This window comes from Podarcis gaigeae (genome assembly GCF_964106915.1).
Source record: "Podarcis gaigeae genome assembly, chromosome: 4".
NCBI lineage: Eukaryota > Metazoa > Chordata > Lepidosauria > Squamata > Lacertidae > Podarcis > Podarcis gaigeae.
Window position 1 is genome coordinate 35,903,947 of NC_139677.1, and position 14,532 is coordinate 35,918,478.

At 43.8% G+C, this 14,532-nt stretch overlaps 1 protein-coding gene across 10 annotated transcripts in view; it reads left to right on the forward strand.

Moving 5' to 3' along the window:
* The first annotated feature begins 27 nt into the window (after nt 1-27).
* LOC310842373 (cohesin subunit SA-2-like) overlaps nt 28-14,532 on the forward strand; it is a 57,414-nt gene continuing 42,909 nt past the window's right edge. For 2 of the 10 annotated variants that reach the window (XM_083734195.1, XM_083734191.1), the window contains exons 1-10: nt 57-182; nt 3,409-3,576; nt 6,481-6,642; nt 7,714-7,798; nt 8,785-8,931; nt 9,018-9,114; nt 10,817-10,893; nt 11,654-11,725; nt 13,387-13,591; nt 14,332-14,483. In XM_083734195.1, coding sequence (XP_083590321.1) covers nt 3,533-3,576; nt 6,481-6,642; nt 7,714-7,798; nt 8,785-8,931; nt 9,018-9,114; nt 10,817-10,893; nt 11,654-11,725; nt 13,387-13,591; nt 14,332-14,483 — 1,041 coding nt within the window. In that variant the 5' untranslated portion in view covers nt 57-182; nt 3,409-3,532. Of the gene's footprint in view, nt 183-1,058; nt 1,175-3,408; nt 3,577-6,480; nt 6,643-7,713; nt 7,799-8,784; nt 8,932-9,017; nt 9,115-10,816; nt 10,894-11,653; nt 11,726-13,386; nt 13,592-14,331; nt 14,484-14,532 lie in introns of all 10 variants that reach the window. The other 8 variants (XM_083734192.1, XM_083734194.1, XM_083734189.1 and 5 more) reach the window with 8 other exon arrangements.

Genomic DNA, 14,532 nt, shown 5'->3' on the forward strand with positions numbered 1-14,532 from the left:
CCAAAGCGGAAATCTCGTTCCTATTGGGTAGGTCGCGGCACGTGATGAGGAGGGATTCGAGGAGCTTCGAGCGACTTTTGAGGGCGGGGCTCGTGCCGCTGCTGTGATTGAACGCCGGGGCGGGCCGCTCCGCCCGTGTCAGAACCGGGCCTTCGCCTGGGCCGTTGTCGGCCAGCAGAAGGGTAGGGGGGCGCGCTCGCGGGCGGGCGGGCGGTTAGTGTCCGGGCTGAGGAGGGACGCGCTTGCGCGACGCCGTTGGCTCCCTTGCTTGCGCAACGCTCCGCGCGCGTGACCCGCCGCGTTCTCGGTCGTCGCCCCTTTCCATCTCTTTCCGCCTTGCGCGGCGAATTTCTCTTCCTTTCTCCTCCTGCTTCTCCCGCTTCGTTGCGCTCTGCTCCACTTCGCAGCCTCTTCGCAGCTTACAAGGTTGGGTGGGAGTTTCCGAACAGGGCAGGAATTCAACCGCTGGAAGTTTTTTGCACCCTATTCCGGCCCCTCCCACCCACCTGCCCCGTGTGAAATTTGTACCTGTTGATTTTCTGGTGTGGATAAGGACACAGGAGTCTCAACCCCCCGCCCCCCCTGAATGACAACAATCGCATCTTGTTGTTTGGGAATATCTTTTTTTTGCATTCAAATCTTGCCTTGCTCCTTCCCACGAACATACTTTCCTTTGCCCTGGCTGGGGAAACCTAGCCAGATGGGCGGGGTATAATTAATGATAATCATAGTAATCATTCTGTATTTGGGTTGTACTTCCTCTTTAGCTGCAGTCATGATAACTGTAAAAATATTTCCTTTTCCGAATTATATGCCCTATTCTAAACAGCTGTAGGTTTCTCTCCATCCCCCCACCTTTAAAAAAATCTCTTTTTAAAAAGGGGATTATTTTCTCTTTGGTTAATCCTATTTATATAGCAATCTCTTTTTTCTGTGTATTATATTTCATAACGCACGAAGCAACGGTTTCAAATGAGGTAGATGTAGAATGAATTTTGTCATTGTGCCACTGGTGAAATTTTCTTTCTTTCTTTCCCCACCACCTTTTTTCTCCCAAGGAACTCAAAGGTGGTGTACACGGTTCTCCATTCCCTGTTTTATCCGCACAACAACCTTCTGAGGCACATTAGGCTGAAAGACAGTGACTTGGAGAATTTCAATAGAAATTAAGGAGGTAAGAAGAAACCTGTTGAATCAGATGAAAGGCTTATCTAGGCCAGATTTCCTGCAGGCAGGTGCATCTACTAGGCCTACAGGCAGGTCTATGAAGGTGATCACTCTCCCTGGCTGTTGTCAGCCTCTCCTAGTACCTATTTAGTGGCATGAAACCTTTTATCCTTGAGGGTCCCATTTAGACCTAATCAGCTTTTAAGGACAGCAAAGCCTGTGGTCATCATAACCAGATATTTATTTTTTATTCTACAGTCCTACCTCTTGTTACATTCGGTTCAGGTTACGTCTTTTCAGATTGCGTCCCGCGGAGACGCGGAAGTACTGGAATGGGTTACTTTCGGGTTTCGCCGCTCACGCATGTTCACTCAAAATGACGTCATGCGCAGACGCGCAGCTGTGGCTTGCGCTCTGCTCATGTTGCGAATGGGGCTCCGGAATGGATCCCGTTCGCAACCAGAGGTACCACTGTATTAAGCACTTTTCTTCCATAATGGAACACACGGTGGTGTACGTGTGGTTCCTTGATTACACCCTATGTGAAGAAACATTTTCTTATGTCTGTCCCAAATGTATTACCAATCAAATTTTTGCCACAGGTGGTCTCCCTGTGACTTGAAACTTCAATGCATAATAGCGAACTTTGTATAGTGCTTTCCTGCATTCATGCACATTGTTTAGTTGTTATCTTTAAGCAACCTTGGAAGACTAATTAGCACATTGTTCTGCAGCCCAAGACCTCGTTCATTTTGTCAGCAAGGGCAACAAATAAAAATGATAAAAAATAAAGCAGACATGTGCTGAGGTGCCTAGATTGGGATACAAATAGCTTTCTTTCCTTCATCTGATTGCTCTTTTGGTGTGTGAAGTGGGGCTGATAAGCAGATTACAGCTGGTCTGCCTGGATCAGTTGAGGAGGGATGTTGGGCTGTGTGTGCATGCAAAGTTGTGGGGTTGGTCGCACGCAATTTCAGCCCCAACCACTAATCTCATACCAATCCTGAAGGGATAGTAAAAGCACCTGACTTCCTTAAAGTATCCTGGTAATTCATAACATCCTTAGAAAACTACAGCTCTCAGGATACTTTGGGAGAAGTCATTCATAACCTAGTCTAGCTGCTATGCTACAACAGCTTAGTTTATGAGCATCTTGGATTAAGAACACTGCAAACCCGGAAGTAGGTGTTTTGGTTTGTGAACTTTGCCTTGGAAGCAGAACATGTTTTGCTTCCTGTTGAGCGTGTTCCATTTGTAAATTGAGTCCCCCGCTGCTAGGGGAAAGCACGCCTTGGTTTAAGAATGCTTTGGTTTAAGAACGGACTTCTGGAACAGATTAAGTTTGTACAGTCATAACTCAGGATAAGTACGCTTCATGATAAGTATCTTCGGGTTGCGCTCCGCGGCGACCCGGAAGTAATGGAGCGCGTTACTTCCGGGTTTCGCCGCTCACACATGCGCAGACGGTCAAAATGACAGCATGCACGGAAGCGGCGAAACACGACCTGCGCAGATGCATCTTACGTTCTGTTCAGGATGCGAACGGGGCTTCAGAACGGATCCCATTCGCATCCTGAGGTACCACTGTACTATACTACCACTCCTGTCTTAAGACACAAAGTATCTATGAAGAAGACTGTTACTGTTTTACTATAACATACACTATGTTATGAAATTCTTGCTGTGTTACTATGAAATTGTTCTGTAGTGTTTGTCTCAATTTTAAAATTTATTTACTTAATTTTTATGCTGCCCTTCCTCTGAGGATCACAGGGGCAGTTTACAATATAAGAACACAAAAATACAAAAAATGGTATCAAACAAAAACAGTAACCACTTAACCAGAGGCCTGGGAGAAATGCATTCCTGTTTCTTTGTTGTAAGCCGCTTTGAGCAGGATTTTTCTTGTGGAAGAGTGGCATGCAAATGAATGAATGATTAACCTAATAATGCTGCGAAACGTTGAGAAACAGTGTAATCTCTGGTTATGTTTCAAGAATTATTTCTGTGTAACACAAAAGATTGCGTACTGCATGTTGAATGATGGCTGGTCTTCAGAAATGCTATTATTTCAGCGACTTTTGTCTTGTGGGATTGTAAGTAATGCCGATTAGATTCTCTTCTTAGCCATGTTGCTAAAATATAATTTTACTGTTGTATTTTTGAACTGCTGCTATTAACATATTGTATTGTAATTTTATGGTGTATATTGTCTGCTTTTTTAAAAAAAAAATTGTGCAGTTCTGCTGTTCTGAGGAGAGCTGAAGAAAATGAATTTGAATTGCTGTTGCAAATATTCCTTTTCACGATGAAGCGTCTGATCAGAATGACTTGCTTTCTGTGCTGCTGAGAGGATGTAGTGAAAATGATAGCAGAGCCCAATTCCGTTGCCAATCTCCCCAACCACAAGTAAGACTTTTGACAGTAGCGTACAGAACTTACCTTGTTGTTTTTATTGAGAAGTTTATTTTATTTTAGTGGTCTGGAGTGGTGTGTGTGTGTGCTCATACATTAAAAATGTTGCTTGTCAGTTTATAATTTTAATATGATACAATTATATAGTTTCATGTTTAATATATCTTAACATTTAACAACGCCAGCAAAACTTAATAAGATCAGAGTTAAAATAAGAAGGAATCCACTGGGATAAAATATAACATCAGGTTGGAGAAGGCTGAGTTAGTATAATTTAGGGTTGCCAGGACAAACCCCAAAGTTGTTGAATATAATGTCTGAATTGACAAACCATCAAAACTGATTTGGAAATTGAGTGAAGTGAAAAGTAGTTTGTGCTGGTACCTCCTTAAAAAGTGGAGTGCTGGCCAAATGCAAAATGGTAGCAATCAAGTGACCTCTAAACCACAGTTTGCCCATAGATTTGTAAGTTCAGACCATGGTTTGTGTTCCCAGCAAGAGTTAGCCACAAACTCTTGGCATGGCTGGCTCGTGCAGTGTTGCTCTCCAACGTTTTCTGAGTGCCCTGCATTTGGGTCAAAGTTCAGTGGAAGCTGAGCCAGCTGGTTTTGGTTGTGGGACTATTTTACCCTAACTTTTAGCCTGGTATGGCAGGGTTTTTTGTTTTTTGTTTAACTTGGAGGAAGGCAGCAGAAGGCTTATAGGCTACACCTACTTTGCAAAGCCTTTCCCCTGTCACAAGCATTTCCTGCCATTTCTCCTTCAGACAGCAGCACATGCTGTACAAATTGGAAGAAAAGCATTGGTGAGCCAGATATGGCCTATGGGTTGCTGACCCCTGCTTCGACTTGTGTTTGTATGTTCAGTTTGTGAAGCAGAGGTTAAAGGAAGCTAGAGATGGAGAGTTACCGCATTTTTCGCTCTATAGGACGCACCCGACCATAGGACGCACCTTGTTTTAGAGGGGGAGAACAAGAATTTTTTTCCCTCCCCCTCTCTGCTCAGCACCCCTTCAGCGAAGCGGCAGGAGAAATGGAGCCCCTTCCATTTCTCCTCCCGCTTCGCTGAAGGGGCGCTGCGCAGCTCTCTCTCTCTGCTGAAGCCAGGAGAGTCTTGCTCTCCCAGCTTCAGCAAAAGGAACCCGAAGCCTTCGGAGCGCAGCGTGAGTTCCCGCTGTGCTCCAAAGGCTTCAGGCAGTTATCACTGAAGCCTGGAGAGTGAGAGGGATCGGTGCGCACCGACCCCTCTCGCTCTCCAGGCTTCAGCGAAAGCAACGCGAAGCCTCCGGAGCGTGGAGGGAGCGCTCCCTCTGCGCTTTGGAGGCTTTGCGTTGCTTTCGCTGAAGCCAAGGAGCCTGCATTCGCTCCATAGGACGCACAGACATTTCCCCTTAATTTTTGGAGGGGAAAAGGTGCGTCCTATAGAGCGAAAAATACGGTAAATACCCCCCTCCCCCCCATGGTATAAAGCGGATACCCTCTCCTATTTTGCTTTGGTTGAATAGCTGCAAAGTATGTAAGCACTTCTTGCTTTGAGACATACGTAACATGTAAAGATGCATGTGGACAGAAGTAGTGGTGGCTGGTGCCCATTGGACGAGGAGGCCAATGACAGGCAAAGCCAGAACCAATGACCGGCATCTTGGTGTAATGTGAACAATGGATTAAATTACAGAGTGTTTGGCCCATGTCTTGAGTTAGCACATCCCCTGTGCTTGCTGGATGCTCTGAGATAAGAGTGCCAGGTGCAGTGAGTTACCCTATCAACACCAGCAAGGTTGATTGTATGACTTGCTGAATCATTCACCCTCCCATTGGTTCAGGAATGTAGAGGCAGACATAATAGTTTGTAGGGCATGTATCTCATTACATCCTTGTTCTAGGGTCTGACTCTGAATCTCTGAGAATCAGGGGAAGAGGCTGGTTGTTTTTTTTTTACACAGCAGTGTTAGATAGCATGGTGATAGTGTTTGTGGATCTGTTCAAAGACCAGAAGGGGCAGTATATAGTAGATAGTGTTTAGCTTTGTCTTGTCCCTGGAGGCAACAATCACTTTGTTACTTTGAGCTGTGTGGGAGAGGAGTTTCCCCCTTGGCCGGGGACTCTGGAGGAAGCTGTTCTGCTGGGAGCAGATAATCTCTAAAGACTCTCCTGGGGCACTGCATTCTTGTCTGATACATCACACTGGTTGAGGTGTGGTGAACTACCAACTGAACTACCAACTGTCTTCCAAAATTCATCAACAAGGCAGGGTGAACTAATGCTAGTTTTACACCCATCTTCACCTCCGTTGAGTTCTATAAGGATGTCACAGAGACTAAGGGTGGAAGGTGGCAATTTTAAGAAAGAAAACAGACAGGTTGGGGGCTAGCTGAGGGCAGACTGAGGTCGGTGGGGCAGTGATCCATTCACCCTATTGGAACAGCCTCTCCTGGAAGAAGTGAGGAAAGCTAGGGTAAAAATCATGTGAGTCATTGGCATTTATTAATGCTAATGAGTGAGGAAGGCAGTGTGTGGATTTGCTACTTCTTTCTTTGTCTTAATAGACAGCACAAGCCCAAACAAGTAAGCTAGCCTGTGTGTTTGTCCATGCAGAGGTTGGGAATTTTTTTATAGAAGTCTAATGCACTTGACAAAAGGATAGGTTTTGTTTTGTTTTAAGAAGGTAGACCAAAAAAAGTTTCTGTGATTGGGATTATCTAACACCCCCTCCCCAAAATCTTTAGGGTATAGTGAATTTCAAAGTGGCATCATTGACATGGTTTCATAGTATGCAACAGACTAGATGTTACAAAGGAAATATGTAAACAGTTTCCTGTTTGTTTATATTATGAATAAAAAGTGGAAGTGGTAGAGTGACTGCTTAACCCTCATATCTTTTGCTTTTTGTCTGTTTAAGAAATGCTGGGCACCATCCAACAGAAATCAACACGTGCAATGGGACTTCCAGTTTAGCTTCTTCTCCATCCGTATGTGTCTCCAAAATCTGTTCTGGACAGTCCCCGAACCTTACGGATCAGATTTTGGGGGAGCGCAAGCAGGAGATTGCAGGGGAAGAAGAGTAAGTTGAAGTTCTGTTGTGCGAGCAGATACCCGCTTGTGCTACATTGAATTTCACACCCGCTCTTGAAGCTGTTTTGTCTCCCATGGGGAAAATGATAAGGGAACATATATCTTTTTCTCCATGGGGAAAAAAAGTGACTGGTGGAAATTTTTAATGGACAAAAAGCAGGAGGGGAAGGGGTTTAGCATCCCTTTTGCTCCTGATTGCAGTTTCCTGCAGTTGCTTTTCATTCATAAGAAGTTGTGACTTCTGTGTAACGTGTAGTTTGGCCCCTTGTTGTCTTTAGTTGCAACAACACAAGACAACTAATTTGTTTGCCCTCTAAAAAGAAGAACTTTAAAAACCCCCTTAAAAACTGATAAAATATTAGCTCTTAATATTCAGCATTTCCTTTCAGGGGTTTTGAGTCAGTCTAAGTAGCAACTTGGTCCTCAAAAGAGCCTTACAGTGCAATCCTATATATATAGGATATATGTATATGTATATTTGGAGGGATGACAAAGCTGCAATCCTATACAATCATTTGGGAATAATTAAGTTCTGATGAACTCGAGTTATAGGATTGCAGCTTTATCATCGCTCCAGATAGGTGATTTTTTTTTTAGTGGGTATATTCTGCAACAGTAGTTTGTTATCAGTGGATTTGTACCAGACTGTGTGCACATCATTCAACTTGATTGGTTGTTCTGTGATGCTTTCCCCATGTTACCTTATTATTGCCATCTGGAGTGGGCACTCTTGAACTAGAGTGTGACAGAAATAGGACACATATCCCTGGAATATTTATGGTATGAAAAGTTACAGGATTTCAGCAGGAAACTACAGAACGTGCATTGATCTCTAACAAAGCTGTATGTCCACCCCAGAACTTTTACAGGCACAAACAGTATTGAAAGAAGCATCACATATAACCACCTTGATACCGTCAGGAGCATTAATAATCATGAATACACAAAATAAAGGATGTGTGGAGGGAACTCTAGGATAACAGTACTTAAAGCCCGCAACTCAATAGAGATCGCTCTCTTTCTTCAAACAATCTTTCTTTTTCTTTTTCTGATGACTCAGAGAAAATGGGATCCACGAGGAGGTTGTCTCTGAATCTACAGTGCAGAACGGCAGCTGCTTGAGAAATGGCAATGTTAAAACTTTTGTAAGTTTCTGTTAAGTTCTAAAATTTCACTAAGTGGACAGGAGAAGGAATGTGCTTCCCTGGATCTCGTTGTATTGTACGCATAACTTAGGGTTAGATTGGGTATACAGTTGATTCTTCATGGATGATTTATATTGTCTACAACTGTTGAATGTCAGTAGTCCCATACCAACGCAAACAATCTCAGATGATATTTGTGCATGCCCATAAATAGATCTCTCCCTGCCTTACAATTTTTAGGTGTACATAAATGAATGCTGAGTGCCACTGAGTATCATCATTCACAAATGAATTTCCAAACATTCACACATTTGTGGAGAGGGAGAGAAAACGAAAGAAAGGGCAAGGAATTGGACTAGATGCCACATGGTTTCCTCACTACTTTTATGATTTTGCACTTTCCCTCTGATTAAAGTATATGCAATTGAAATTATTTGCTATTAAGTTGCATAAAATGTAAGTGAATTTACTCTGCAAGGGATGGCTGATTTGACACATGCCTGTTCACCATAGAATAATAGAATCGTAGAGTTGGAAGGGACCCCAAGGTTCAACTAGTCCAGTGGTGGCCAAACTTGGCCCTCCAGCTGTTTTGGGACTACAGCTCCCATCATCCCTGACCACTGGTCCTGTTGGTTAAGGATGATGGGAGCTGTAGTCCCAAAACAGCTGGAGGGCCAAGTTTGGCCACCACTGAATTCTAGTCCAACCCCCTGCAATGCAGGAAACTCAGCTAAAGCATCCGTGACAGATGGCCGTCTGACCTCTGCTTAAAAACCTCCAAGGAAGGAGAGTCCACATGCTAAGCACCACAATCCTAGCTCCTACCATGTAAAGATGTTAGCATGAGTCCCTGTGTCTGAACTGGGGCCCCTAGCTTCAGAAATGATAGAGGGGCATTGTGTTTTGAGCAATTCAAAGTAAGGTGAAATTTCTGACTGTGACCCGTGATACTCATACAGCCACTTAACGCTTTATTGCTGTAGAGAGGTAAAAGAAAAATCCGAGAACAATGTGAAAACAGAAGAAGACACCCTTCAGATGGTAGACGGCCAAACCAGCCACAAAATGGAGAAGTGGTTGAAGCGGTTACCTTGTTTGAGGTGGTCATCATGGGCAAAAGTGCTATGCAGGTACATCAGCTTCCAAGGTTATGCGGGAGTTTGATACTGTCTGTTTCTAGTTTTTTAATCTGTTGCCTTTTTGCAATCTGGTTCAGTCTGTGGTAGATGACTGGATTGAAGCCTACAAAAACGATCGAGATGTGGCACTTCTGGATCTCATCAACTTTTTCATCCAGTGCTCAGGTTGCCGAGGTAATTTTTTATTCCCATGCTTTCTGAGGGCAACGTTTGTGTGTGTGTGTGTGTGTGTGTGTGTGTGTGAAGCTAATTCCTGTTTGGGGATCCTCTTAATTCAGAATCTGGCATGCATTTGCTAAGATGAGGCTATTCCATAAAACTTGGGTTCTGAATTTAGAGCTGTGGAAGCAGAAAGGTAGAGTAGAAATGCAGAGGAGAAGAAGTGGAGAAAATAGAAAGATGAGCATAACCACTAGTACAAATAGGTAAAGGTAAAAGGACCCCTGACCATTAGGTCCAGTCGCGGACGACTCTGGCGTTGCGGGGCCCATCTCGCTTTATTGGCCGAGGGAGCCGGTGTACAGCTTCCGGGTCATGTGGCCAGCATGACTAAGCCACTTCTGGCGAACCAGAGCAGTGCACGGAAACGCCGTTTACCTTCCTGTCGGAGCGGTACCTATTTATCTACTTGCACTTTGATGTGCTTTCGAACTGCTAGGTTGGCAGGAGCAGGGACCGAGCAACCAGAGCTCACCCCGTCGCGGGGATTCGAACCGCCGACCTTCTGATCAGCAAGTCCTAGGCTCTGTGGTTTAACCCACAACGCCACCCGCGTCCCACTAGTACAAATAGTTGTGTTTAAAAGCTGTCTTAACCGGTGGTAGGAGAATAAGTCATACATTTAAAATGAGGTATGGAAAGTTACAAATATTGGCTGCGTTCACATGAAACGCTGAACTGTTGGTTTTTTTAGCACAGAAGGAGGCTGCACTGTGCCTCCAGATGTTGTAAGAGAGCAGCTTCCACCAACCCCAGCAAGCGGGATCATGGATCCTGGGAGTTCAAAAATAGATGGCACTGTATTAGCTATTCATAGTTTTAGCACTGTGTGCATATGGTTATACCCTGTAGGGTGGGGCGGTGTTGCTTAATTGGCTTCCCGAGGTGGAGGTCACTGCCAGTAACAGAGAGGGAGAGGGGCAATGCGGCAGGGAGGCTGGCACGGTGCAGGCATAGCGGTGGGAATGTTGGATTGGCTTTGCCACTGTGCCAACACCACGGTGACCTCTCTGCTGCCTTTCCTCTCTCCTTGTTGGTTACTGGCAGCAACTTAATGCATCAGAAAGTAACTATGGTCCACACTGATGGCCTGCTACTGCAAGCATGGATTGGAATGAGCCAGGGACTGACGATGTGAAAGCTGGGGGGTGGGGGAGACTTGGAACAATTTGAGACTCCCTCTCCCCATTTCCATTTCCGTCTAGGTTTTTTTCTAGGCCTTCACATTCCCATCTGAGACCCCCAAAAAGTGTTGCATTTGCACACACCCCACTTTTCTCTCTTCCACCTCCTGACTGGCTAGAAATATTATTACAGGTATTTTGCATCATGTGCTTATTTCACAGCTTTTCCTGGGTGGGGAAAAAATACATCGATAAATGAAGGGCAGAGGACGTCCACTCTCAATTTATTTATTTACACACACATCTCATGCACGGAAAGCTGTGATCACAGGGTCCCTGGTGATGGACTTTGGGAAAGGAGGCATGAGGACTCTGGCAAGGGTCTGGAGCCCTTGTGCTTCCTTCCCAAAGCCCGGAAGGAATTCCTGGCCTTTAGAGTCATGGATATTCAGAGACCTTGTTTTAAAATAGTTTGTCTCTTTGCTGGCATACTTTGTTCAGTAAAATTTTTATTTCTGTGGTTACTTACGTAGGAATGGTTACAGCAGAAATGTTCCAAAGTTCGCAGAATTGCGATGTGATGCAGAAAATGACGGAGACATTTGATGAGGTGGGTTCTGCTTGTATGAGAACACTTTTCAGCTGCTGATTGTTGATAAGCTTATTCGAAAGCCTTAAATTGTTTTATTTTGTAAATATATAGATAGATATATAGATACGTACACACACTCACTGCTGCATCGTATAACTATATCATAGTGGTTTAACAACAACCTTAAACCATAAAAACTGTTAAATTTTATATAACTTTGCATCAATAGATATAATGCTTCTTAAAAGAAATGATGCAATATCTAAACTTGGAAATATCTAATTAAACACAGTTTTATGTTTTGTCCAAGCTGGGAAACTCTGCCAGTTCGGAACATTGTCATATATTAAACCAGCTTCCCAGTTGACAAAATGGTTAACTGCTCATGCTGCAAGAGTACAAACAAAGGGTTTATATGTGTGTGCAGAAGGCAGATACATATATTTTGCTTTTCAGGGAAAATACATGATTGTCCAAACTGTGAGGAGGGGGAGGTATTATGTGCTACAGTGGTTATCAACTTGGCACAAGGATAACAGCGTCTGATCCCACTGTTACTCTCAAAGGAATGAAAGCTTTGCAGTCACCCAGATCCTTAGCTTTATTGGTGTTGCACTGTGCACAAGTAGCTGACTTTAGCTATTGCACACAGCTTTGCACATGAAGTCATGGTGAACCTTAAAAACTTGGGTTTTACTGTGCTTGTTTATTCCTGTCAATTAGATTTGCTTAGCAATGCTGTTGCTTCAATTCTGTTTTGCCTCTCTATATCTTGTAGGCAACTGGATTGCAGTATAAAAAGTTCATGGCCTATCCCTGGATCTTGACGGTTACTTGGCCAGTGGATATGGTAACGCTTTGCATTTCTTTCATATTCTGCCTCTCTTCCATTGGAACTTATGATAGGGTACCGGGGATTCCCAGGGTGTATCCTATCCAGTCACGGGCCAGATCAAGCTTCAGCAAGGCTGCTTTTTTCGCTGCTTTACCTATCCCAAAACTGATTCCAGGGTCTTTCTGTGAGCATAAGCCAGTTTTGAGATGTGTAAAACTCCCAACGGGAGTGCTCTAGTTATTCATTTATTACCCGTTTTGCAAAATTATTAGCAATGTCTCCTGCTTCCTCTTTCCACTGAGTTGCATAGCACCCTTCAGCTCTCTTCCCTTTAACCAAATAGTCCGGAATGACCTTCATGCAAGGAGGCAAAACACGGACAATCAGTGAGGATTGTTCGAAACTAAGACCTAGGCAGTCCTCCTTTGATTATATTCCTGGATCAGACTGCCACCCTCAGCCATCATAGTGCAGGGAAGAGGGAGATGTGGGAAGCAGTGTTCCAGTGCTGAAGCCTGAAGCTAGTATAGTCCTTCTCCAAGCTGATGATGAGGGCTGTATCTAAGGTGGCAGCTGCCACTTGGGTTGACTTTCAGCCATATTAATTCTGTGCATGGAAAGTAACTTATACTGAATTCCGTGTGCATTCCGTGTGCATCAGAAGTGGATGGGGAACTTACCTTGTAAAGCTGAAAATTGGAAGCAATTAAACTTTGGAATACAGTCTTACAAAATGTAGTGACCAGAGGATCTTTCTAGTATGTGCTGATCTCTTGTACAGTCCTACCTTGGTTTTCAAACAACTTAGTTCTTGAGCGTTTTGGCTCCTGAACTCCGCAAACCCGAAAGTGACTGTTTCAGTTTGTGAACTATTTTTGGAAGCCTAACGACTGACGGGGCTCCCGATTGGCTGCAGGAACTTCCTGCATTCAGTTAGAAGCTGCACTTTGGTTTCCGAACGTTTTGGAAGTCGAACGGACTTCCGGAATGGATTTCATTCGACTTCCAAGGTACGACTGTATTATTCTGTGCAGTGAGCCTGGGGGAAGGAACAGAGGCAGGAAGGGTAGCCGTGTCAGATCACTAACTCTTCGGTACATTTTTGTCTTCTGGATGCATTTCCCATACACATGTACTCTATGCTCTGTGAACTTTCAGACTGTATATGGAACAACTCTTGAAGATGACTCAGGAACTTCAACTGGTCCAAAATGCAGCAGCCAGATTACTACTCCCTGTGGTCCCGTTTACAATTCCCATAACATCTGTTTTGAAACAGCTGCACTGTGGATGTCAGTTTGTTCCCAAGTCCCAAATCAAGGTGCTCACATTAGCGTTGGGTGTAGGCACCAAAAATGTGGAAGATTACTTCCTTCCTTACAGAATGTATTTGGTGTATTTGATAGCAGAGGTGGCCCTCTTGGTCATTCCACTGCCTACGGAAGTTCTGAGACCTTATGGTGAAGGGTGGGCAATAACTCAAATAAATAATCATGATAAATAAGTAGGGTAAGTTTTTGTCATATGGGGTTGTTGGGTGGTTTCTGGTTTTGTATTTTGATTATGTATTTTGTGTTTTTATATTGTGATTTTATCCTGTGAACCACCCTGAGACCTGTGGGTATCAGGCGGTATACCGATTTAATTAACAACAACTTGTTTTACACCTCTTGTAGGATGATAAGGACTACCCGCTCGTGAGGGCAGGGCCCTACTGGAAGAAGTTCAGGACTAATTTTTGCGATTTCACTTCCGTATTGGTGCAGCAGTGTCAGTTCAGCATCCTCTATGACAACTATTTGATGGACACCATCATCTCTCTCCTTTCGGGCCTGGCAGAGTCCATGGTCAGAGCATTCCGGCACACCAGCACATTAGCAGGTATGCACAACTCGACCTGTCATGATTTTTCAGAAGTAGGGCATTTGGTAGCTTGTACTGGCAAAGCTGGTTAAGGTGTAGGGCAGGGGTGTCCAAACTTTTAAGAGGGCCAGATTTGAGGAGTGAAGGGCCGTGAGGACTGACCAAAGGGCCGACCAGGAAATAAACTGCCACAGAGGCCGGATTAAACTGACTGGTGGGCCGGATTAGGCCCCCAAAATGGACTTTGGACATGCCTGGTATAGGGTTTGGGCAGGGATAGGTTGTCAGCAGGTCTATTCCTGTCAGCCTGATTTTCATATGGTGCAGCTTCTCAGATCACAGCGCTGCAGCAGTTTAAAAAGCAGACCTTGCCAATTTCCCCACATCTCTCATTTCAGCTGTTCAGGTCACTATTGTGGAAAGTTTCAGAGTATAGTTTACTTGGTAGTGACTGCAAAACATCAAGATAAACTAACAAAAATATAAAGTAGTCACCGGTCATATTTTAATCACATTAGGAGTTCCTGATTATGTATTGTAAAATAAAACTCTGCCAAAATATTAAGTAAAAAAAGGGACCAAGAACGCATTACTCTTAATAAGAAAATATTTCCAAGAAAAGAAAATAATTCCATAACCAATACAAATTATACAACTCATATCCATGGTTCTGATTAAGCAATGAAGCAAAATGACTACTGACCTTTATCAAAGTTTTTTGAAAAACATAAAATTTACAGATTTTTCTTTGTTTCCAGCTATGAAGCTTCTAACAGCACTTGTAAACCTCATTGTAAGTATAGATGTCAGCAAGCATAACCTGGAAAGATTATACGAGGTAGAAAAAAGCAGGACTCCAGGCAAAAGGACCAATACTAGACTGGACCAGCTAGAGAAGAAGAAAAAAGAGGTAGGAGAAATTTCCCCTTGGAAATCGATGACAGTTTGTAGAAATGCCT